This window comes from Petromyzon marinus, chromosome 83, assembly GCF_048934315.1.
Source record: "Petromyzon marinus isolate PM22_M1 ecotype Great Lakes invasive population chromosome 83, UKy_Petmar_22M1.pri1.0, whole genome shotgun sequence".
In the NCBI taxonomy this organism is placed as follows: Eukaryota; Metazoa; Chordata; class Hyperoartia; order Petromyzontiformes; family Petromyzontidae; genus Petromyzon; species Petromyzon marinus.
Genome location: NC_133748.1, coordinates 2,370,386 through 2,397,348, shown reverse-complemented (window position 1 = coordinate 2,397,348; position 26,963 = coordinate 2,370,386). Strand labels below are relative to the sequence as shown.

The window sequence follows — 26,963 nt, the reverse complement described above, 5'->3', positions numbered from 1 at the left end:
GACTCACAGAGACCCACAGAGACTCACAGAGACCCACAGAGACTCACATAGACTCTGAGACACACAGAGACCCACAGAGACTCACAGAGACCCACAGAGATCCACAGAGACTCACAGAGACCCACAGAGACCCACAGAGACTCAGAGACTCACAGAGACCCACAGAGACCCACAGAGACACACAGAGACCCACAGAGACTCACAGAGACACACAGAGACCCACAGAGACTCACAGAGACACACAGAGACACACAGAGACACACAGAGACTCACAGAGACTCACAGAGACCCATAGAGACCCACAGAGACCCACAGAGACTCACAGAGACACACAGAGACTCACAGAGACCCACAGAGACACACAGAGACCCACAGAGACTCACAGAGACCCACAGAGACCCACAGAGACCCACAGAGACTCACAGAGACCCACAGAGACCCACAGAGACCCACAGAGACTCACACAGACACACAGAGACTCACAGAGACCCACAGAGACCCACAGAGACCCACAGAGACCCACAGAGACTCACACAGACACACAGAGACTCACAGAGACCCACAGAGACTCACAGAGACCCACAGAGACCCACAGAGACACACAGAGACTCACAGAGACCCACAGAGACACACAGAGATGCATAGAGACCCACAGAGACCCATAGAGACCCACAGAGACACACAGAGACCCACAGAGACTCACAGAGACTCACAGAGACCCACAGAGACCCACAGAGACCCACAGAGACACACAGAGACCCACAGAGACTCACAGAGACTCACAGAGACACAAAGAGACCCACAGAGACTCACAGAGACTCACAGAGACTCACAGAGACACACAGAGACCCACAGAGACACACAGAGACTCACAGAGACACACAGAGACTCACAGAGACACACAGAGACTCACAGAGACCCACAGAGACCCACAGAGACTCACAGAGACTCACAGAGACACAAAGACACAAAGAGACCCACAGAGACTCACAGAGATTCACAGAGACTCACAGAGACACACAGAGACCCACAGAGACACACAGAGACTCACAGAGGCACACAGAGACTCACAGAGACACACAGAGACTCACAGAGACCCACAGAGACCCACAGAGACTCACAGAGACACACAGAGACTCACAGAGACACACAGAGACACACAGAGACACACAGAGACTCACAGAGACACACAGAGACACACAGAGACACACAGACTCACAGAGACTCACAGAGACACACAGAGATACACAGAGACTCACAGAGACTCACAGAGACCCACAGAGACTCACAGAGACACACAGAGACTCACAGAGACCCACAGAGACACACAGAGACTCACAGAGACCCACAGAGACACACAGAGACCCACAGAGACACACAGAGACCCAGAGAGACCCACAGAGACTCACAGAGACTCACAGAGACCCACAGAGACACACAGAGACCCACAGAGACCCACAGAGACACACAGAGACCCAGAGAGACTCACAGAGACTCACAGAGACTCAAAGAGACCCACAGAGACACACAGAGACCCACAGAGACCCACAGAGACACACAGAGACCCAGAGAGACTCACAGAGACTCACAGAGACCCACACAGACTCACAGAGACTCACAGAGACCCACAGAGACACACAGAGACCCACAGAGACCCACAGAGACCCACAGAGACACACAGAGACCCACAGAGACCCACAGAGACTCACAGAGACCCACAGAGACCCACAGAGACTCACAGAGACCCACAGACTCACAGAGACTCACAGAGACACACAGACTCACAGAGACTCACAGAGACACACAGAGATACACAGAGACTCACAGAGACTCACAGAGACCCACAGAGACTCACAGAGACACACAGAGACTCACAGAGACCCACAGAGACACACAGAGACTCACAGAGACCCACAGAGACACACAGAGACCCACAGAGACACACAGAGACTCAGAGACTCACAGAGACCCACAGAGACCCACAGAGACTCACAGAGACTCACAGAGACCCACAGAGACACACAGAGACTCACAGAGACACACAGAGACACACAGAGACTCACAGAGACACACAGAGACTCAGAGACTCACAGAGACTCACAGAGACACACAGAGACTCACAGAGACTCACAGAGACCCACAGAGACTCACAGAGACTCACAGAGACTCACAGAGACCCACAGAGACCACAGAGACACACAGAGACTCACAGAGACCCACAGAGACTCACAGAGACCCACAGAGACCCACAGAGACTAACAGAGACCCACAGAGACCACAGAGACCCACAGAGACTCACAGAGACCCACAGAGACTCACAGAGACTCACAGAGACCCACAGAGACCCACAGAGACTCACAGAGACCCACAGAGACACACAGAGACTCACAGAGACCCACAGAGACCCACAGAGACCCACAGAGACACACAGAGACTCACAGAGACCCACAGAGACACACAGAGACACACAGAGACTCACAGAGACACACAGAGACACACAGAGACACACAGAGACTCACAGAGACACACAGAGACACACAGAGACCCACAGAGACCCACAGAGACTCACAGAGACCCACAGAGACTCACAGAGACCCACAGACACCCACAGAGAACCACAGAGACTCACAGAGACCCACAGAGACCCACAGAGACTCACAGAGACTCACAGAGACACACAGAGACACACAGAGACTCACAGAGACTCACAGAGACACACAGAGACTCACAGAGACTCACAGAGACCCACAGACTCACAGAGACTCACAGAGACACACAGAGACACACAGAGACTCACAGAGACTCACAGAGACACACAGACTCACAGAGACTCACAGAGACACACAGAGATACACAGAGACTCACAGAGACTCACAGAGACCCACAGAGACTCACAGAGACACACAGAGACTCACAGAGACCCACAGAGACACACAGAGACTCACAGAGACCCACAGAGACACACAGAGACCCACAGAGACACACAGAGACTCAGAGACTCACAGAGACCCACAGAGACCCACAGAGACTCACAGAGACTCACAGAGACCCACAGAGACACACAGAGACTCACAGAGACACACAGAGACCCACAGAGACTCACAGAGACACACAGAGACTCAGAGACTCACAGAGACTCACAGAGACACACAGAGACTCACAGAGACACACAGAGACACACAGAGACTCACAGAGACTCACAGAGACCCACAGAGACTCACAGAGACTCACAGAGACTCACAGAGACCCACAGAGACCACAGAGACACACAGAGACTCACAGAGACCCACAGAGACTCACAGAGACCCACAGAGACCCACAGAGACTAACAGAGACCCACAGAGACCACAGAGACCCACAGAGACTCACAGAGACCCACAGAGACTCACAGAGACTCACAGAGACCCACAGAGACCCACAGAGACACACAGAGACCCACAGAGACTCACAGAGACCCACAGAGACTCACAGAGACTCACAGAGACCCACAGAGACCCACAGAGACTCACAGAGACCCACAGAGACCCACAGAGACTCACAGAGACTCACAGAGACACACAGAGACTCACAGAGACACACAGAGACTCACAGAGACTCACAGAGACCCACAGAGACCCACAGAGACCCACAGAGACTCACAGAGACCCACCGAGACTCACAGAGACCCACAGAGACCCACAGAGACCCACAGAGACTCACAGAGACCCACAGAGACCCACAGAGACCCACAGAGACCCACAGAGATTCACAGAGACTCACAGAGACACACAGAGACCCACAGAGACTCACAGAGACCCACAGAGACTCAAAGACTCACAGAGACACACAGAGACCCACAGAGACCCACAGAGACACACAGAGACCCACAGAGACTCACAGAGACCCACAGACACCCACAGAGACTCACAGAGACCCACGGACACCCACAGCGACCCACAGAGACCCACAGAGACACACAGAGACTCACAGAGACCCACAGAGACCCACAGAGACCCTCAGACACCCACAGAGACTCACAGAGACACACAGAGACCCACAGAGACTCACAGAGACCCACAGAGACTCACAGAGACTCACAAAGACACAGAGACACAGAGACACACAGAGACCCACAGAGACACACAGAGACCCACAGAGACACATAGAGACCCACAGAGACACACAGAGACACATAGAGACTCACAGAGACTCACAGAGACCCACAGAGACACAGAGACACACAGAGACACACAGAAACTCACAGAGACCCACAGAGACCCACAGAGACACACAGAGACTCACAGAGACACACAGAGACCCACAGAGACTCACAGAGACACACAGAGACACACAGAGACTCACAGAGACCCACAGAGACCCACAGAGACCCACAGAGACACACAGAGACTCACAGAGACCCACAGAGACACACAGAGACACACAGAGACTCACAGAGACACACAGAGACACACAGAGACACACAGAGACTCACAGAGACACACAGAGACACACAGAGACCCACAGAGACCCACAGAGACCCACAGAGACCCACAGAGACTCACAGAGACCCACAGAGACTCACAGAGACCCACAGACACCCACAGAGACCCACAGAGACTCACAGAGACCCACAGAGACCCACAGAGACTCACAGAGACTCACAGAGACACACAGAGACACACAGAGACTCACAGAGACTCACAGAGACACACAGAGACTCACAGAGACTCACAGAGACCCACAGACTCACAGAGACTCACAGAGACACACAGAGACACACAGAGACTCACAGAGACTCACAGAGACACACAGACTCACAGAGACTCACAGAGACACACAGAGATACACAGAGACTCACAGAGACTCACAGAGACCCACAGAGACTCACAGAGACACACAGAGACTCACAGCGACCCACAGAGACACACAGAGACTCACAGAGACCCACAGAGACACACAGAGACCCACAGAGACACACAGAGACTCAGAGACTCACAGAGACCCACAGAGACCCACAGAGACTCACAGAGACTCACAGAGACCCACAGAGACACACAGAGACTCACAGAGACACACAGAGACCCACAGAGACTCACAGAGACACACAGAGACTCAGAGACTCACAGAGACTCACAGAGACACACAGAGACTCACAGAGACACACAGAGACTCACAGAGACTCACAGAGACCCACAGAGACTCACAGAGACTCACAGAGACTCACAGAGACCCACAGAGACCACAGAGACACACAGAGACTCACAGAGACCCACAGAGACTCACAGAGACCCACAGAGACCCACAGAGACTAACAGAGACCCACAGAGACCACAGAGACCCACAGAGACTCACAGAGACCCACAGAGACTCACAGAGACTCACAGAGACCCACAGAGACCCACAGAGACACACAGAGACCCACAGAGACTCACAGAGACCCACAGAGACTCACAGAGACTCACAGAGACCCACAGAGACTCACAGAGACCCACAGAGACCCACAGAGACTCACAGAGACTCACAGAGACACACAGAGACTCACAGAGACACACAGAGACTCACAGAGACTCACAGAGACCCACAGAGACCCACAGAGACCCACAGAGACTCACAGAGACCCACCGAGACTCACAGAGACCCACAGAGACCCACAGAGACCCACAGAGACTCACAGAGACCCACAGAGACCCACAGAGACCCACAGAGACCCACAGAGATTCACAGAGACTCACAGAGACACACAGAGACCCACAGAGACTCACAGAGACCCACAGAGACTCAAAGACTCACAGAGACACACAGAGACCCACAGAGACCCACAGAGACACACAGAGACCCACAGAGACTCACAGAGACCCACAGACACCCACAGAGACTCACAGAGACCCACGGACACCCACAGAGACCCACAGAGACCCACAGAGACACACAGAGACTCACAGAGACCCACAGAGACCCACAGAGACCCTCAGACACCCACAGAGACTCACAGAGACACACAGAGACCCACAGAGACTCACAGAGACCCACAGAGACTCACAGAGACTCACAGAGACACAGAGACACAGAGACACACAGAGACCCACAGAGACACACAGAGACCCACAGAGACACATAGAGACCCACAGAGACACACAGAGACACATAGAGACTCACAGAGACTCACAGAGACCCACAGAGACACAGAGACACACAGAGACACACAGAAACTCACAGAGACTCACAGAGACACACAGAGACTCACAGAGACACACAGAGACCCAGAGAGACCCACAGAGACCCACAGAGACACACAGAGACTCACAGAGACACACAGAGACCCACAGAGACTCACAGAGACACACAGAGACTCACAGAGACTCACAGAGACACACAGAGACCCAGAGAGACCCACAGAGACCCACAGAGACACACAGAGACACACAGAGACTGACAGAGACACACAGAGACTCACAGAGACTCACAGAGACACACAGGGACACACAGAGACTCACAGAGACACACAGAGACTCACAGAGACCCACAGAGACCCACAGAGACACACAGAGACTCACAGAGACCCACAGAGACCCACAGAGACCCACAGAGACTCACAGAGACTCACAGAGACTCACAGAGACCCACAGAGACTCACAGAGACTCACAGAGACCCACAGAGACCCACAGAGACTCACAGAGACTCACAGAGACTCACAGAGACTCACAGAGACACACAAAGACACACAGAGACACACAGAGACACACAGAGACACACAGAGACACACAGAGACCCACAGAGACTCACAGAGACCCACAGAGACTCACAGAGACCCACAGAGACACACAGAGACTCACAGAGACCCACAGAGACACACAGAGACTCACAGAGACACACAGAGACACACAGAGACTCACAGAGACCCACAGAGACACACAGAGACTCACAGAGACTCACAGAGACTCACAGAGACCCACAGAGACTCACTGAGACCCACAGAGACTCACAGAGACTCACAGAGACCCACAGAGACTCACAGAGACACACAGAGACTCACAGAGACTCACAGAGACACACAGAGACTCACAGAGACACACAGAGACTCACAGAGACACACAGAGACCCACAGAGACCCACAGAGACTCACAGAGACTCACAGAGACACACAGAGACTCACAGAGACCCACAGAGACCCACAGAGACACACAGAGACTCACAGAGACCCACAGAGACCCACAGAGACTCACAGAGACCCACAGAGACTCACTGCGACCCACAGAGACTCACAGAGACCCACAGAGACTCACAGAAACCCACAGAGACTCACAGAAACCCACAGAGACTCACAGAGACCCACAGAGACCCACAGAGACTCACAGAGACCCACAGAGACCCACAGAGACCCACAGAGACTCACAGAGACCCACAGAGACTCACAGAGACCCACAGAGACCCACAGAGACTCACAGAGACCCACAGAGACTCAGAGACTCACAGAGACACACAGAGACACACAGAGACTCACAAAGACACACAGAGACCCACAGAGACACACAGAGACACACAGAGACTCACAGAGACACACAGAGACCCACAGAGACTCACAGAGACACACAGAGACACACAGAGACACACAGAGACACACAGAGACTCACAGAGACACACAGAGACTCACAGAGACACACAGAGACCCACAGAGACTCACAGAGACACACAGAGACCCACAGAGACACACAGAGACACACAGAGACTCACAGAGACACACAGAGACCCACAGAGACCCACAGAGACTCACAGAGACTCACAGAGACCCACAGAGACTCACAGAGACTCACAGAGACTAACAGAGACCCACAGAGACACACAGAGACCCACAGAGACACACAGAGACTCACAGAGACACACAGAGACCCACAGAGACTCACAGAGACTCACAGAGACACACAGAGACTCACAGAGACACACAGAGACCCACAGAGACACACAGAGACCCACAGAGACTCACAGAGACACACAGAGACCCACAGAGACACACAGAGACACACAGAGACACACAGAGACCCACAGAGACTCACAGAGACCCACAGAGACACACAGAGACACACAGAGACTCACAGAGACCCACAGAGACACACAGAGACCCACAGAGACTCACAGAGACACACAGAGACCCACAGAGACCCACAGAGACTCACAGAGACCCACAGAGACCCACAGAGACCCACAGAGACCCACAGAGACCCACAGAGACCCACAGAGACCCACAGAGACCCACAGAGACCCACAGAGACACACAGAGACCCACAGAGACCCACAGAGACCCACAGAGACCCACAGAGACACACAGAGACACACAGAGACACACAGAGACTCACAGAGACACACAGAGACTCACAGAGACACACAGAGACCCACAGAGACTCACAGAGACACACAGAGACTCACAGAGACCCACAGAGACTCACAGAGACCCACAGAGACCCACAGAGACCCACAGAGACCCACAGAGACCCACAGAGACCCACAGAGACCCACAGAGACACACAGAGACACACAGAGACACACAGAGACTCACAGATACACACAGAGACCCACAGAGACCCACAGAGACACACAGAGACCCACAGAGACCCACAGAGACACACAGAGACACACAGAGACTCACAGAGACAGACAGAGACTCACAGAGACACACAGAGACCCACAGAGACCCACAGAGACCCACAGAGACTCACAGAGACTCACAGAGACCCACAGAGACCCACAGAGATCCACAGAGACCCACAGAGACACACAGAGACCCACAGAGACACACAGAGACTCACAGAGACACACAGAGACACACAGAGACCCACAGAGACCCACAGAGACCCACAGAAACTCACAGAGACCCACAGAGATCCACAGAGACCCACAGAGACTCACAGAGACTCACAGAGACACACAGAGACCCACAGAGACACACACAGCCACAGAGAGACTCACAGAGACTCACAGAGACTCACAGATACACACAGAGACTCACAGATCCACACAGAGACCCACAGAGAACCACAGAGACTCACAGATACACACAGAGACCCACAGAGACTCACAGAGACCCACCGAGACTCACAGAGACACACAGAGACACACAGAAACCCACAGAGACTCACAGAGACCCACAGAGACACACAGAAACCCACAGAGACTCACAGAGACCCACAGAGACACACAGAAACCCACAGAGACTCACAGAGACCCACAGAGACTCACAGAAACCCACAGAGACTCACAGAGACTCACAGAGACCCACAGAGACTCACAGAGACTCACAGAGACCCACAGAGACTCACAGAGACTCACAGAGACACACAAAGACTCACAGAGACCCACCGCGACTCACAGAGACCCACAGAGACCCACAGAGACACACAGAGACTCACAAAGACACACAGAGACACACAGAGACCCACAGAGACCCACAGAGACCCACAGAGACCCACAGAGACCCACAGAGACTCACAGAGACTCACAGAGACCCACAGAGACCCACAGAGATCCACAGAGACCCACAGAGACACACAGTGACCCACAGAGACACACAGAGACTCACAGAGACACACAGAGACACACAGAGACCCACAGAGACCCACAGAGACCCACAGAAACTCACAGAGACCCACAGAGATCCACAGAGACCCACAGAGACTCACAGAGACTCACAGAGACACACAGAGACCCACAGAGACACACACAGCCACAGAGAGACTCACAGAGACTCACAGAGACTCACAGATACACACAGAGACTCACAGATCCACACAGAGACCCACAGAGAACCACAGAGACTCACAGATACACACAGAGACCCACAGAGACTCACAGAGACCCACCGAGACTCACAGAGACACACAGAGACACACAGAAACCCACAGAGACTCACAGAGACCCACAGAGACACACAGAAACCCACAGAGACTCACAGAGACCCACAGAGACACACAGAAACCCACATAGACTCACAGAGACCCACAGAGACTCACAGAAACCCACAGAGACTCACAGAGACTCACAGAGACCCACAGAGACTCACAGAGACTCACAGAGACCCACAGAGACTCACAGAGACTCACAGAGACACACAAAGACTCACAGAGACCCACCGCGACTCACAGAGACCCACAGAGACCCACAGAGACACACAGAGACACACAGAGACTCACAAAGACACACAGAGACACACAGAGACCCACAGAGACCCACAGAGACCCACAGAGACTCACAGATCCACACAGAGAACCACAGAGACTCACAAAGACACACACAGAGACACACAGAGACCCACAGAGACCCACAGAGACCCACAGAGAGAGACACACAGAGACACACAGAGACTCACAGAGACACACAGAGACTCACAGAGACACACAGAGACTCACAGAGACACACAGAGACCCACAGAGACACACAGAGACACACAGAGACTCACAGAGACTCACAGAGACACACAGAGACCCACAGAGACCCACCGAGACTCACAGAGACACACAGAGACACACAGAAACCCACAGAGACTCACAGAGACCCACAGAGACACACAGAAACCCACAGAGACTCACAGAGACCCACAGAGACACACAGAAACCCACAGAGACTCACAGAGACCCACAGAGACTCACAGAAACCCACAGAGACTCACAGAGACTCACAGAGACCCACAGAGACTCACAGAGACTCACAGAGACCCACAGAGACTCACAGAGACTCACAGAGACACACAAAGACTCACAGAGACCCACCGCGACTCACAGAGACCCACAGAGACCCACAGAGACACACAGAGACTCACAAAGACACACAGAGACACACAGAGACCCACAGAGACCCACAGAGACCCACAGAGACCCACAGAGACCCACAGAGACTCACAGAGACTCACAGAGACCCACAGAGACCCACAGAGATCCACAGAGACCCACAGAGACACACAGTGACCCACAGAGACACACAGAGACTCACAGAGACACACAGAGACACACAGAGACCCACAGAGACCCACAGAGACCCACAGAAACTCACAGAGACCCACAGAGATCCACAGAGACCCACAGAGACTCACAGAGACTCACAGAGACACACAGAGACCCACAGAGACACACACAGCCACAGAGAGACTCACAGAGACTCACAGAGACTCACAGATACACACAGAGACTCACAGATCCACACAGAGACCCACAGAGAACCACAGAGACTCACAGATACACACAGAGACCCACAGAGACTCACAGAGACCCACCGAGACTCACAGAGACACACAGAGACACACAGAAACCCACAGAGACTCACAGAGACCCACAGAGACACACAGAAACCCACAGAGACTCACAGAGACCCACAGAGACACACAGAAACCCACATAGACTCACAGAGACCCACAGAGACTCACAGAAACCCACAGAGACTCACAGAGACTCACAGAGACCCACAGAGACTCACAGAGACTCACAGAGACCCACAGAGACTCACAGAGACTCACAGAGACACACAAAGACTCACAGAGACCCACCGCGACTCACAGAGACCCACAGAGACCCACAGAGACACACAGAGACACACAGAGACTCACAAAGACACACAGAGACACACAGAGACCCACAGAGACCCACAGAGACCCACAGAGACTCACAGATCCACACAGAGAACCACAGAGACTCACAAAGACACACACAGAGACACACAGAGACCCACAGAGACCCACAGAGACCCACAGAGAGAGACACACAGAGACACACAGAGACTCACAGAGACACACAGAGACTCACAGAGACACACAGAGACTCACAGAGACACACAGAGACCCACAGAGACACACAGAGACACACAGAGACTCACAGAGACTCACAGAGACACACAGAGACCCACAGAGACCCACAGAGACCCACAGAGACACACAGAGACTCACAGAGACCCACAGAGACCCACAGAGACCCACAGAGACCCACAGAGACCCACAGAGACTCACAGAGACTCACAGAGACCCACAGAGACCCACAGAGATCCACAGAGACCCACAGAGACACACAGAGACCCACAGAGACACACAGAGACCCACAGAGACCCACAGAGACCCACAGAAACTCACAGAGACCCACAGAGATCCACAGAGACCCACAGAGACTCACAGAGACTCACAGAGACACACAGAGACCCACAGAGACACACACAGCCACAGAGAGACTCACAGAGACTCACAGAGACTCACAGATACACACAGAGACTCACAGATCCACACAGAGACCCACAGAGAACCACAGAGACTCACAGATACACACAGAGACCCACAGAGACTCACAGAGACCCACCGAGACTCACAGAGACACACAGAGACACACAGAAACCCACAGAGACTCACAGAGACCCACAGAGACACACAGAAACCCACAGAGACTCACAGAGACCCACAGAGACACACAGAAACCCACAGAGACTCACAGAGACCCACAGAGACTCACAGAAACCCACAGAGACTCACAGAGACTCACAGAGACCCACAGAGACTCACAGAGACTCACAGAGACCCACAGAGACTCACAGAGACTCACAGAGACACACAAAGACTCACAGAGACCCACCGCGACTCACAGAGACCCACAGAGACCCACAGAGACACACAGAGACTCACAAAGACACACAGAGACACACAGAGACCCACAGAGACCCACAGAGACTCACAGATCCACACAGAGAACCACAGAGACTCACAAAGACACACACAGAGACACACAGAGACCCACAGAGACTCACAAAGACACACACAGAGACACACAGAGACACACAGAGACCCACAAAGACACACACAGAGACACACAGAGACACACAGAGACCCACAGAGAACCACATAGACTCACAACACTGTTCCACATCACTCACCTTGATAGACAGTCGGCGCGTCACTCCACCACCACCACCGCCACCACCGCCACCACCGCCACCGCCACCACCGCCACCACCGCCACCACCATCACCATCACCACCACCACCACCGGCATGGCAGGCTGTTTCCACAGCTGCTGGTGTTGCCGATGATGCTGATGCTGCTGCTGATGTTGGCGACGGAGCCTCGCCCCGTGGTGGAGCTTCGACGAGGCTGAACTCGAGGTGGAGGAGGGAGTCGCTCTCCAATTGTCCACCGGGGTCCACCCAACACTCGGGTAAGCACCATGCCTCCTCCTGCTGCATTGCTGCTGATGACGGCGGTGGTGGTGGTGGTGGTGCTGGTGCTGGTGGTGGTGCTGGTGGTGGTGCTGGTGGTGGTGCTTGTGAAGATGACCCAGCTGCTGCTGCTGCTGCTGCTGATGATGATGGAGACTTCAAAGCTGTCACAGCTGCTGATGATGATGCTGCTTTTGAAGATGATAAAGCCGCTGCTGCTGCTGCTGATGGTGCTGATGATGATGATGCCGACAGTGGTGGTGCTGATGATGATGATGATGCTGATGATGGTGTTTTTAAAGATGACACAGATGCTGCTGCTGATGATGATGGTGGTGGTGGAGACTTCAAGGCCGACACAGCTGCTGCTGCTGATGATGACACTGCTGCTGCTGATGATAGCGGCGACTTCAAAGATAATTTAGCTGCTGCTGCTGATGATGATGACTTAGCTGCTGCTGCTGATGATGATGACACTGCTGCTGCTGCTGATGATGATAGCGGCGACTTCAAGGCCGACACAGCTGCTGCTGCTGCTGCTGATGGTAACCACGTGGTGCCGGTGGCGGTGCCGGTGGTGCTGGTGGTGCCGGTGGAGGTGCCGGTGGTGCCGGCGCCGGTGGTGGTGCCGCTCCACCTCTGCTGCAGCTGAGCGAGTCGCCGCGTGGAGTGCGAGGCGATGAGCAGGTCGAGCCCCTCGCCTGCCCCTCCCTCGGCTGACGAGGTGAGAGACGGGTCGACGACGATGAGGGCGCTGACTCGGAGCGACGCGCCGAGCGAGCCGGCCGAGCGCCGAGCGCCGAGCCGCGTGCCGAACAGCACCAGGACCGCCGTGTAGCGCCCGCCACTGACGCTGACGCTGACGCTGCTGACGCCGCTGCCGGCGGCGGCGTCGTCTCCACGTCCACCGTCAAGTCCACCAACTCCACCATAACCACCAACTCCACCGTAACCACCAACTCCACCTCCATAACCACCAACTCCACCTCCATAACCACCAACTCCACCATAACCACCACCAACTCCACCATAACCACCATAACCACCAACTCCACCATAACCACCAACTCCACCACCACCTCCACCATAACCACCAACTCCACCACCACCAACTCCACCATAACCACCACCAACTCCACCATAACCACCACCAACTCCACCACCACCAACTCCACCATAACCACCACCAACTCCACCATAACCACCACCAACTCCAACTCCACCATAACCACCAACTCCACCACCAACTCCACCATAACCACCACCAACTCCACCATAACCACCACCACCTCCATAACCACCACCAACTCCAACTCCACCATAACCACCACCACCTCCACCATAACCACCACGACCACGTCCACCACCACCTCCACCACCACCACCGTCATGGCAGTCGCCACTCTCCAGGGCGACCTCCACTCGCCCGATGGAGAGGTCCATGGCGATGGAGGGCGGGGCGGGGTGACGGCGGCGGTCACCGTGGTTACGGCGGCGGTCACCGTGGTTACGGCGGTGGTCACCGTGGTTACCGTGGTGGTCGCCGTGGTTACCGTGGTGGAGTGGAGGTGCCCGCTGGCAATCCGGTCGCTCCGGGTCACGCCGTGGAGGTGATGATGACGCCGACGATGATTCTGGCTGATGATGATGCTGATGCTGATGCTGCTGTTGCTGATGCTGATGATGCTGCTGTTGCTGCTGTTGCTGATGATGATGATGCTGTTGCTGATGCTGTTGTTGCTGTTGCTGATGCTGCTGTTGCTGATGCTGCTGATGATGATGCTGCTGCTGCTGCTGCTGATGATGCTGCTGCTGGTGCTGCTGCTGATGATGCTGCTGTTGCTGCTGCTGTGGTGGTGACGTTGCTGCTGTGGTGGTGACCACGTGTCCGTCAGCCTCCACCAGAGCCTCCACCAAATCATCAACTCCACCCTCCGCTCCACCCTCCGCTCCACCCTCCGCTCCACCCTCCGCTCCACCCTCTGCCGGCTTCTCATTCACCACCTCCTCCACCACCTCCTCCACCTCCTCCACCTCCTCCTCCTCCACCTCCTCCTCCACCTCATCGTCAGCACCACCACCACCACCACCACGACCACCACCACCACCACCACACCGCCGCGACGGGGGAAGCTGCACCGTGGGTGACGAGGTGGAGGCGGTGGACGAGGTGGAGGCGGTGGACGAGGTGGAGGTGGAGGCGGTGGACGAGGAGGGGGTGAGGCTGGACAGGCATCGGAGGAGCGCCCGGAGTTTGTGTTGGTCGGTGTGGACGCACAGAGTGGGCAGGTGGCCACTGACGGTGACGCGGGGAGGGGAAACGCTGGGCTGGTGGTGGCGGTGGTGGCGGTGGTGGTGGTGGTGGTGGTCGTGGTGGTGGTGGTCGTGGTCGTGGTGGTGGTCGTGGTTGTGGTGGTGGTGGTGGCTGTCGCTACGGCGGCGATGTCGGTGGTGATGGGAAGGGCCGTCGGGTGATTTACCCTCCTCCTCCTCCTCCTCCACCTCCTCATTCTCCTCCTCGTCCACCTCCTCCTCATCCTCCACCTTCTCGTCCACCACCTCGTCGTCCACCACCTCGTCGTCGTCGCCGGGGTTGGCTACCCGCAGGTGGAGGTGGAGGCTGAAGCGCTCCACCACGTGCAGGGGTCCACGGCCGGCGTCACAGACAGAGCGCCAATTCTCACTCGCTTGGCCTACCTACAGCAGGGTGGGTGGGTGGGTGGGGAGGTGGGTGGGTGGGGAGGTGGGTGGGTGGGGAGGTGGGTGGGTGAGTGGGTGGGTGGGGAGGTGCGTGGGTGGGTGGGGAGGTGGGTGGGTGGGTGGGCGGGGAGGTGGGTGGGTGGGTGAGTGGGTGGGTGAGTGAGTGGGTGGGTGGAAGGGTGGGTGGGTGAGTGAGTGAGTGGGTGAGTGAGTGAGTGAGTGGGTGGGTGAGTGAGTGGGTGGGTGAGTGAGTGGGTGGGTAGGTGGGTGGGTGGGTGGGTGAGTGGGTGGGTGGAAGGGTGGGTGGGTGAGTGAGTGAGTGGGTGAGTGAGTGAGTGAGTGGGTGGGTGAGTGGGTGGGTGGGTAGGTGGGTGGGTGGGTAGGTGGGTGGGTGGGTGGGTAGGTGGGTGGGTAGGTGGGTGGGTGAGTGGGTGGGTGGAAGGGTGGGTGGGTGAGTGAGTGGGTGAGTGAGTGGGTGAGTGGGTGGGTAGGTGGGTGGGTGGGTGGGTGAGTGAGTGGGTGGGTAGGTGGGTGGGTGGGTGAGTGGGTGGGTGGGTGGGTGAGTGGTTGGGTGAGTGGGTGAGTGGTTGGGTGGGTGAGTGGGTGAGAGGGTGGGTGGGTGGGTGAGTGGGTGGGTGGGTGGGTGGGTGAGTGGGTGGGTGAGTGGGTGGGTGAGTGAGTGGGTGGGTGGAAGGGTGGGTGGGTGAGTGAGTGAGTGAGTGGGTGAGTGAGTGAGTGGGTGGGTGAGTGAGTGGGTGGGTAGGTGGGTGGGTGGGTGGGTGGGTGAGTGGGTGGGTGGGTGGGTGGGTAGGTGGGTGGGTGAGTGGGTGTGTGGGTAGGTGGGTGGGTGGGTGAGTGGGTGGGTGGGTAGGTGGGTGGGTGAGTGGGTGGGTGGAAGGGTGGGTGGGTGAGTGAGTGAGTGGGTGAGTGAGTGGGTGAGTGGGTGGGTAGGTGGGTGGGTGGGTGAGTGGGTGGGTAGGTGGGTGGGTGGGTGAGTGGGTGGGTGGGTGGGTGGGTAGGTGGGTGGGTAGGTGGGTGGGTGAGTGGGTGGGTGAATGGGTGGGTGGGTGGGTGAGTGAGTGGGTGGGTAGGTGGGTGGGTGGGTAGGTGGGTGGGTGGGTAGGTGGGTGGGTAGGTGGGTGGGTGAGTGGGTGGGTGAATGGGTGGGTGAGTGAGTGGGTGGGTGGAAGGGTGGGTGAGTGGGTGAGTGAGTGAGTGGGTGGGTGAGTGAGTGAGTGGGTAGGTGAGTGGGTGGAGGATGGGTAGGTGGGTGGGTGAGTGGGTGGGTAGGTGGGTGGGTAGGTAGGTGGGTGGGTGGGTAGGTGGGTGGGTGGGTAGGTGGGTGGGTGGGTAGGTGGGTGGGTGAGTGGGTGGGTGGGTGGGTGAGTGGGTGGGTGAGTGGGTGGGTGAGTGAGTGGGTGGGTGAGTGGGTGGGTGAGTGAGTGGGTGGGTGGAAGGGTGGGTGGGTGAGTGAGTGAGTGAGTGGGTGAGTGAGTGAGTGGGTGGGTGAGTGAGTGGGTGGGTGAGTGAGTGGGTGGGTAGGTGGGTGGGTGGGTGGGTGAGTGGGTGGGTGGGTAGGTGGGTGGGTGAGTGGGTGTGTGGGTAGGTGGGTGGGTGAGTGGGTGGGTGGGTAGGTGGGTGGGTGGGTAGGTGGGTGGGTGGGTAGGTGGGTGGGTAGGTGGGTGGGTGAGTGGGTGGGTGGAAGGGTGGGTGGGTGAGTGAGTGGGTGAGTGAGTGGGTGAGTGGGTGGGTAGGTGGGTGGGTGGGTGGGTGGGTGAGTGAGTGGGTGGGTAGGTGGGTGGGTGGGTGGGTAGGTGGGTGGGTAGGTGGGTGGGTGAGTGGGTGGGTGGGTGGGTGAGTGGTTGGGTGAGTGGGTGAGTGGTTGGGTGGGTGAGTGGGTGAGAGGGTGGGTGGGTGGGTGAGTGGGTGGGTGGGTGGGTGAGTGGGTGGGTGAGTGGGTGGGTGAGTGAGTGGGTGGGTGGAAGGGTGGGTGGGTGAGTGAGTGAGTGGGTGAGTGAGTGAGTGGGTGGGTGAGTGAGTGGGTGGGTAGGTGGGTGGGTGGGTGGGTGAGTGGGTGGGTGGGTGGGTAGGTGGGTGGGTGAGTGGGTGTGTGGGTAGGTGGGTGGGTGGGTGAGTGGGTGGGTGGGTGGGTGGGTAGGTGGGTGGGTGGGTAGGTGGGTGGGTGGGTGGGTAGGTGGGTGGGTAGGTGGGTGGGTGAGTGGGTGGGTGGAAGGGTGGGTGGGTGAGTGAGTGGGTGAGTGAGTGGGTGAGTGGGTGGGTAGGTGGGTGGGTGGGTGAGTGGGTGGGTAGGTGGGTGGGTGGGTGAGTGGGTGGGTGGGTGGGTGGGTAGGTGGGTGGGTAGGTGAGTGGGTGGGTGAATGGGTGGGTGGGTGGGTGAGTGAGTGGGTGGGTAGGTGGGTGGGTGGGTAGGTGGGTGGGTGGGTAGGTGGGTGGGTAGGTGGGTGGGTGAGTGGGTGGGTGAATGGGTGGGTGAGTGAGTGGGTGGGTGGAAGGGTGGGTGAGTGGGTGAGTGAGTGAGTGGGTGGGTGAGTGAGTGAGTGGGTAGGTGAGTGGGTAGAGGATGGGTAGGTGGGTGGGTGAGTGGGTGGGTAGGTGGGTGGGTGGGTAGGTGGGTGGGTGGGTAGGTGGGTGGGTGGGTAGGTAGGTGGGTGGGTGGGTAGGTGGGTGGGTGGGTAGGTAGGTGGGTGAGTGGGTGGGTGAATGGGTGGGTGAGTGAGTGGGTGGGTGGAAGGGTGGGTGGGTGAGTGAGTGAGTGGGTGGGTGAGTGAGTGGGTAGGTGAGTGGGTGGAGGATGGGTAGGTGGGTGGGTGGGTGAGTGTGGGTAGGTGGGTGGGTAGGTAGGTGGGTGGGTGGGTAGGTGGGTGGGTAGGTGGGTGGGTGGGTAGGTGGGTGGGTGGGTAGGTGGGTGGGTGGGTGGGTAGGTGGAGGATGGGTGGGTAGGTGGAGGATGGGTGGGTGAGTGGGTGACTGAGTGACTGAGCGAGTGACTGACTGACTGACTGAGTGACTGAGCGAGTGACTGAGCGAGTGACTGAGCGAGTGACTGAGTGACTGAGCGAGTGACTGACTGACTGACTGAGCGAGCGAGTGACTGAGTGACTGACTGACTGAGTGACTGACTGACTGACTGAGTGACTGACTGAGCGAGTGACTGAGCGAGCGAGCCCTCCCACCATGATCTGGAGATCTGACAAGTCGACGCTGAAGCGTCCACCACCACCACCGCGTCGCTCCTGCAGCCTGTGGGCGAGCACCTCGGCCTCGACGGCGTCCACCCTCCTCCTCGTCCTCGTCGGCGTAGTCCCCTCCTCCTCCTCCTCCTCCTCCCCACCGCCACCAGACGCCGCACGGATGGGTTCAACAACCTCGTTCGGAGGGGAGTTGGGGGCGGTTGACATCGGGGTCTGGAAGATGTCGTCGTCGTCATCGGTGACGTCATCGGTGACGTCATCGGCGACGTCACCGGCGACGTCACCGGCGGCGGCGGCGGCGGCGGGTCCGGGGTCGCGACCTCGGCCCGCGACCTCGGCGCTCGCTACCGATTGGCCGAGAGCCGCGGCCGCCTTGTCCCTCCGCAGGGCGGCGTCTGGGAGGGGAACGACGAGAGGAGTCGCTCAGTGACTTAGTCAGTCAGTCAGTCACTCACTTAGTCACTTAGTCAGTCACTCAGTCAGTCACTCAGTCAGTCACTTAGTCACTTAGTCAGTCAGTCACTCAGTAAGTCACTTAGTCAGTCACTCAGTCACTTAGTCAGTCACTCAGTCAGTCAGTTACTTAGTCACTCAGTCAGTCACTTAGTCAATCACTCAGTCACTTAGTCAGTCACTCAGTCAGTCAGTTACTTAGTCACTCAGTCAGTCAGTCAGTCACTTAGTCAGTCACTCAGTCACTTAGTCAGTCACTCAGTCACTTAGTCAGTCACTTAGTCACTCAGTCAGTCACTCAGTCAGTCACTCAGTCAGTCACTCAGTCAGTCACTCAGTCACTTAGTCAGTCGGTCAGTAAGTCACTTAGTTAGTCAGTCACTCAGTGACTTAGTCAGTCACTTAGTCAGTCAGTCAGTCAGTCACTCACTCAGTCAGTCACTCAGTCACTTAGTCAGTCGCTCACTCACTCAGTCACTCAGTCAGTCAGTTAGTCAGTCACTTAGTCAGTCAGTCAGTCAGTCACTCAGTCAGTGACTTAGTCACTTAGTCAGTCACTCAGTCAGTCACTCAGTCAGTCAGTTAGTCAGTCACTCAGTCAGTCACTCAGTCAGTGACTTAGTCACTCAGTCAGTCAGTCACTCAGTCAGTCAGTCACTCAGGCACTCAGTCAGTCAGTCAGTCACTCAGTCAGTCACTTAGTCAGTCACTCAGTCACTTAGTCAGTCACTCAGTCAGTCACTTAGTCAGTCACTTAGTCAGTCACTCAGTCACTTAGTCAGTCACTCAGTCACTTAGTCAGTCACTCAGTCAGTCACTTAGTCAGTCACTCAGTCAGTCACTTAGTCAGTCACTCAGTCACTCAGTCGCTCACTCAGTCAGTCACTCAGTCAGTCACTTAGTCAGTCAGTCAGTCACTCAGTCAGTCACTCAGTCACTTAGTCAGTCAATCACTCAGTCGCTCAGTCAGTCAGTCACTCAGTCACTTAGTCAGTCACTCAGTCAGTCAGTTACTTAGTCAGTCAGTCAGTCAGTCACTTAGTCAGTCACTTAGTCAGTCACTCAGTCACTTAGTCACTCAGTCAGTCAGTCACTTAGTCAGTCAGTCAGTCACTCAGTCAGTCACTCAGTCAGTCACTCAGTCAGTTACTTAGTCACTCAGTCAGTCAGTCAGTCACTCAGTCAGTCACTCAGTCAGTTACTTAGTCACTCAGTCACTCAGTCAGTCAGTCACTTAGTCAGTCAGTCAGTCACTCAGTCAGTCACTCAGTCAGTCACTCAGTCAGTTACTTAGTCACTCAGTCAGTCAGTCAGTCACTTAGTCAGTCACTCAGTCACTTAGTCAGTCACTCAGTCAGTCAGTTACTTAGTCAGTCAGTCAGTCAGTCACTTAGTCAGTCACTTAGTCAGTCACTCAGTCACTTAGTCACTCAGTCAGTCAGTCACTTAGTCAGTCAGTCAGTCACTCAGTCAGTCACTCAGTCAGTCACTCAGTCAGTTACTTAGTCACTCAGTCAGTCAGTCAGTCACTCAGTCAGTCACTCAGTCAGTTACTTAGTCACTCAGTCACTTAGTCAGTCAGTCAGTCAGTCAGTCAGTCACTCAGTCACTTAGTCAGTCACTTAGTCAGTCAGTCAGTCACTTAGTCAGTCAGTCAGTCACTTAGTCAGTCAGTCAGTCACTTAGTCAGTCACTTAGTCAGTCACTCAGTCACTTAGTCACTCAGTCACTTAGTCAGTCAGTCAGTCACTCAGTCAGTCACTCAGTCAGTCACTCAGTCAGTTACTTAGTCACTCAGTCAGTCAGTCACTCAGTCAGTCACTCAGTCAGTCACTTAGTCAGTCACTCAGTCAGTCACTCAGTCAGTTACTTAGTCACTCAGTCACTTAGTCAGTCAGTCACTCAGTCAGTCACTCAGTCAGTCACTCAGTCAGTCACTCAGTCACTTAGTCAGTCACTCAGTCAGTCACTCACTCAGTCAGTCACTTAGTCAGTCAGTCACTTAGTCAGTCAGTCAGTCAGTCACTTAGTCAGTCAGTTAGTCACTTAGTCAGTCACTCAGTCAGTCACTCAGTCAGTCAGTCACTCAGTCAGTCACTCAGTCAGTCACTCAGTCACTCAGTCACTCAGTCAGTCACTCAGTCAGTCACTCAGTCAGTCAGTCACTCAGTCAGTCACTCAGTCAGTCACTCAGTCAGTCACTCAGTCAGTCACTCAATCACTTAGTCAGCCACTTAGTCAGTCAGTCACTCAGTCAGTCACTTAGTCAGTCAGTCACTCAGTCAGTCACTCACTCAGTCAGTCACTCAGTCACTCAGTCACTCAGTCAGTCACTCAGTCAGTCACTCAGTCAGTCACTCAGTCAGTCAGTCAGTCACTTAGTCACTCAGTCAGTCGCTCACTCAGTCATTCACTCACTCAGTCAGTCGCTCAGTCAGTCAGTCGCTCAGTCAGTCAGTCACTCACTCAGTCAGTCGCTCCGTCAGTCAGTCGCTCAGTCAGTCAGTCGCTCACCACCAATCACACTCACCCGCGTGATTGGTCAGCGGCACACTCACCCACGTGATTGGTGAGCAGCACACTCACCCACGTGATTGGTCAGCAGCATGCGCCTGCGTGATTGGTCGGCGGCACACTCACCGCTGTGATTGGTCAGCAGCACGCTCACCCACGTGATTGGTCAGCAGCACACTCACCCACGTGATTGGTCAGCGGCACGCTCACCGCTGTGATTGGTCAGTGGCACACTCACCCACGTGATTGGTCAGCGGCACACTCACCCACGTGATTGGTCAGCGGCACACTCACCCGCGTGATTGGTCAGCGGCGTGATTGGTCAGCGGCACACTCACCGCTGTGATTGGTCAGCGGCACACTCACCCACGTGATTGGTCAGCGGCACACTCACCCACGTGATTGGTCAGCGGCACACTCACCCACGTGATTGGTCAGCAGCATGCGTCCCAGGTCCACAACGACAGTGGTGGAGTTTTCGTCGCGGAGATCGTGGGGGAAGCTGAGGCGGGGAGCTCCAACTTCCATCCTCACCGCCCAGCGCAGCCACGGAGACTTAAACAACAACAACAACATCAACAACATCATCAACAACAACATCAACAACAACATCAACAACATCAACATCAACAACAACACCACAACTTCCATCCTCACCGCCCAGCGCAGCCACGGAGACTTAAACAACAACAACAACATCATCAACATCAACAACAACATCAACAACATCAACAACAACATCAACAACAACTTCCATCCTCACCGCCCAGCGCAGCCACGGAGACTTAAACAACATCAACAACAACATCAACAACAACATCAACAACAACATCAACAACATCAACAACAACATCAACAACATCAACAACAACATCAACAACATCAACAACAACATCAACAACAACATCAACAACATCAACAACAACATCAACAACAACAACATCAACAACATCAACATCAACAACAACACCACAACTTCCATCCTCACCGCCCAGCGCAGCCACGGAGACTTAAACAACAACATCAACAACATCAACAACATCAACAACAACATCAACAACATCAACAACAACATCAACAACAACAACATCAACAACAACATCAACAACATCAACATCATCAACAACATCAACATCATCAACAACATCATCAACAACAACATCAACAACATCAACAACAACATCAACAACATCAACAACAACATCAACAACATCAACAACAACATCAACAACATCAACAACATCAACAACATCAAAACATCAACAACAACATCAACAACAACATCAACAACAACATCAACAACAACATCAACAACATCAACAACAACATCAACAACATCAACAACATCAAAACATCAACAACAACATCAACAACATCAACAACAACACCAACAATAACAACACCACAACTTCCATCCTCACCGCCCAGCGCAGCCACGGAGACTTAAACAACATCAACAACAACAAAACAACAACATCAACAACAACAACATCAACAACATCATCAACATCAACAACATCAACAACAACATCAACATCATCATCAACATCAACAACATCAACAACAACATCAACAACATCATCATCAACATCAACAACAACATCAACATCAACAACAACATCAACAACATCAACATCAACAACATCACTAACATCACTAACAACATCAACAACATCAACAACAACATCAACAACATCAACATCAATAACAACACCACAACTTCCATCGTCACCACCCAGCGCAGCCACGGAGACTGAAACAACAACAACAACATCAACAACAGCAACATCAACAACATCAACAACAACACCACAACTTCCATCCTCACTGCCTAGCGTAGCCACAGAACCTCACCTGGCCATGGTGAATCTCACCTGGCCATGGTGAAGCTCACCTGGTGGTGGTGAACCTGACCTGGCCGTCTTTGTCTCACCTGGCCGTCTTTGTCTCACCTGGCCGTGGTGAACCTCACCTGGCCATGGTGAACCTCACCTGGTGGTGGTGAACCTGACCTGGCCGTCTTTGTCTCACCTGGTGGTGGTGTGCGGGCAGCAGAAGACCCCACAGTCCGTGACGGTCCTTGGGTCGTGCGTGGCCACCCACACCACCACCCACACCACCACCACCCACACCACCACCACCCAAACCGCCACCCACAGTGGCAGAGGAACCTGGAGGGAGGGAGGGAGGGAAAGATCACCTACCCACTCACCCACCCACCCACCCACTCACCCACTCACCTCCTCACTCACCCACTCACTCACTCTACCACTCACCCACTCACTCACCCACCCACTCACTCACTCACCCACCCACCCACCCACACACTCACTCACCCACCCACTCACCCACCCACCCACTCACCCACTCACCTCCTCACTCACCCACTCACTCACTCTACCACTCACCCACCCACCCACCCATTCACTCACTCACCCACCCACTCACCGACTCACTCACCCACCCACTCACCGACCCACTCACCCACTAACCCACCCACCCACTCACCGACTCACTCACCCACCCACTCACCCACCCACTCACCCACCCACTCACCCACCCACCCACCCATCCACCCACCCACTCACTCACCCACCCCCCCACCAACCCACCCACCCACTCACCCACCCACCCACTCACCCCCCCCACGTGCTGCAGTGAAGAAGGCTGTGGTGCTGTCTATGGCTGTCGTGCTGTAGGTCACCGCCAGAGAGCCGGCGGCAAGCCGCAGACGCCGCTGGAAGCCGCCCCCGGCGGCACCGCCCCCGGCACCGCCGCCGGCACCGCCCCCGGCGCCGCCCCCGGCGGGCGTCCAGCGGCGGCGGCGGCGCTCGGCGCAGCGCTCATAGCCCAGCACCAGCACGGGCGGCGCTACGTCACGCACAACACAGACAAAGTCACCCCAGGTAGCCTCTAGCAGGGATCTAGGGGCAAGTGCTGAGACACAGACAAAGTTACCCCAGGTAGCCTCTAGCAGGGCTGTAGGGGCAAGTGCTACGTCACGCACAACACAGACAAAGTCACCCCAGGTAGCCTCTAGCAGGGCTGTAGGGGCAAGTGCTACGTCACGCACAACACAGACAAAGTCACCCCAGGTAGCCTCTAGCAGGGCTGTAGGGGCAAGTGCTACGTCACGCACAACACAGACAAAGTCACCCCAGGTAGCCTCTAGCAGGGCTGTAGGGGCAAGTGCTACGTCACGCACAACACAGACAAAGTCACCCCAGGTAGCCTCTACAGCTGTAGGGGCAAGTGCTGAGACACAAAGTTACCCCAGGTAGCCTCTACAGCTGTAGGGGCAAGTGCTGAGACACAAAGTTACCCCAGGTAGCCTCTACAGCTGTAGGGGCAAGTGCTGAGACACGCACAACACAGACAAAGTCACCCCAGGTAGCCTCTAGCAGGGCTGTAGGGGCAAGTGCTGAGACACAAAGTTACCCCAGGTAGCCTCTACAGCTGTAGGGGAAAGTGCTGAGACACAGACAAAGCTCCCCCAGGTAGCCTCTAGCAGGGCTGTAGGGGCAAGTGCTGAGACACAGACACAAAGTCACCCCAGGTAGCCTCCAACAGGGCTGTAGGGGCAAATGCTGAGACACAAAGTCACCCCAGGTAGCCTCTAGCTGGGATCTAGGGGCAAGTGCTGAGACACAGACAAAGTCACCCCAGGTAGCCTCTAGCAGGGCTGTAGGGGCAAGTGCTGAGACACAGACAAAGTCACCCCAGGTAGCCTCTAGCAGGGCTGTAGGGGCAAGTGCTGAGACACAAAGTTACCCCAGGTAGCCTCTAGCAGGGCTGTAGGGGCAAGTGCTGAGACACAAAGGTCCCCCAGGTAGCCTCTAGCAGGGCTGTAGGGGCAAGTGCCGAGACACAGACAAAGCTCCCCCAGGTAGCCTCTAGCAGGGCTGTAGGGGCAAGTGCTGAGACACAGACAAAGCTCCCCCAGGTAGCCTCTAGCAGGACTGTAGGGGCAAGTGCTGAGACACAGACAAAGATCCCCCAGGTAGCCTCTAGCAGGGCTGTAGGGGCAAGTGCTGAGACACAGACAAAGATCCCCCAGGTAGCCTCTAGAAGGGCTGTAGGGGCAAGTGCTGAGACACAGACAAAGTCACCCCAGGTAGCCTCTAGCAGGGCTGTAGGGGCAAGTGCTGAGACACAGACAAAGTCACCCCAGGTAGCCTCTAGCAGGGCTGTAGGGGCAAGTGCTGAGACACAGACAAAGTCACCCCAGGTAGCCTCTAGCTGGGATCTAGGGGCAAGTGCTGAGACACAGACAAAGTCACCCCAGGTAGCCTCTAGCAGGGCTGTAGGGGCAAGTGCTGAGACACAGACAAAGTTACCCCAGGTAGCCTCCAACAGGGCTGTAGGGGCAAGTGCTGAGACACAGACAAAGATCCCCCAGGTAGCCTCTAGCAGGGCTGTAGGGGCAAGTGCCGAGACACAGACAAAGCTCCCCCAGGTAGCCTCTAGCAGGGCTGTAGGGGCAAGTGCTGAGACACAGACAAAGCTCCCCCAGGTAGCCTCTAGCAGGGCTGTAGGGGCAAGTGCTGAGACACAGACAAAGCTCCCCCAGGTAGCCTCTAGCAGGGCTGTAGGGGCAAGTGCTGAGACACAGACAAAGGTCCCCCAGGTAGCCTCTAGCAGGACTGTAGGGGCAAGTGCTGAGACACAGACAAAGGTCCCCCAGGTAGCCTCTAGCTGGGATCTAGGGGCAAGTGCTGAGACACAGACAAAGTTACCCCAGGTAGCCTCTACAGCTGTAGGGGCAAGTGCTACGTCACGCACAACACAGACAAAGTCACCCCAGGTAGCCTCCAACAGGGATCTAGGGGCAAGTGCTGAGACACAAAGTTACCCCAAGTAGCCTCTACCAGGGCTGTAGGGGCAAGTGCTACGTCACGCACAACACAGACAAAGTCACCCAAGGTAGCCTC

General features: G+C 55.5%; 1 protein-coding gene across 2 annotated transcripts in view; it reads right to left on the bottom strand.

Moving 5' to 3' along the window:
- LOC116958792 (uncharacterized) overlaps nt 1–26,963 on the bottom strand; it is a 95,408-nt gene that overhangs the window by 22,450 nt on the left and 45,995 nt on the right. For both annotated transcript variants that reach the window (XM_076057662.1, XM_076057661.1), the window contains 5 exons: nt 24,673–24,903; nt 24,064–24,203; nt 22,455–22,587; nt 19,048–19,460; nt 12,872–15,850 (listed from right to left, as the gene is read on the bottom strand). In XM_076057662.1, coding sequence (XP_075913777.1) covers nt 12,872–15,850; nt 19,048–19,460; nt 22,455–22,587; nt 24,064–24,203; nt 24,673–24,903 — 3,896 coding nt within the window. The remainder of the gene's footprint in view (nt 1–12,871; nt 15,851–19,047; nt 19,461–22,454; nt 22,588–24,063; nt 24,204–24,672; nt 24,904–26,963) is intronic.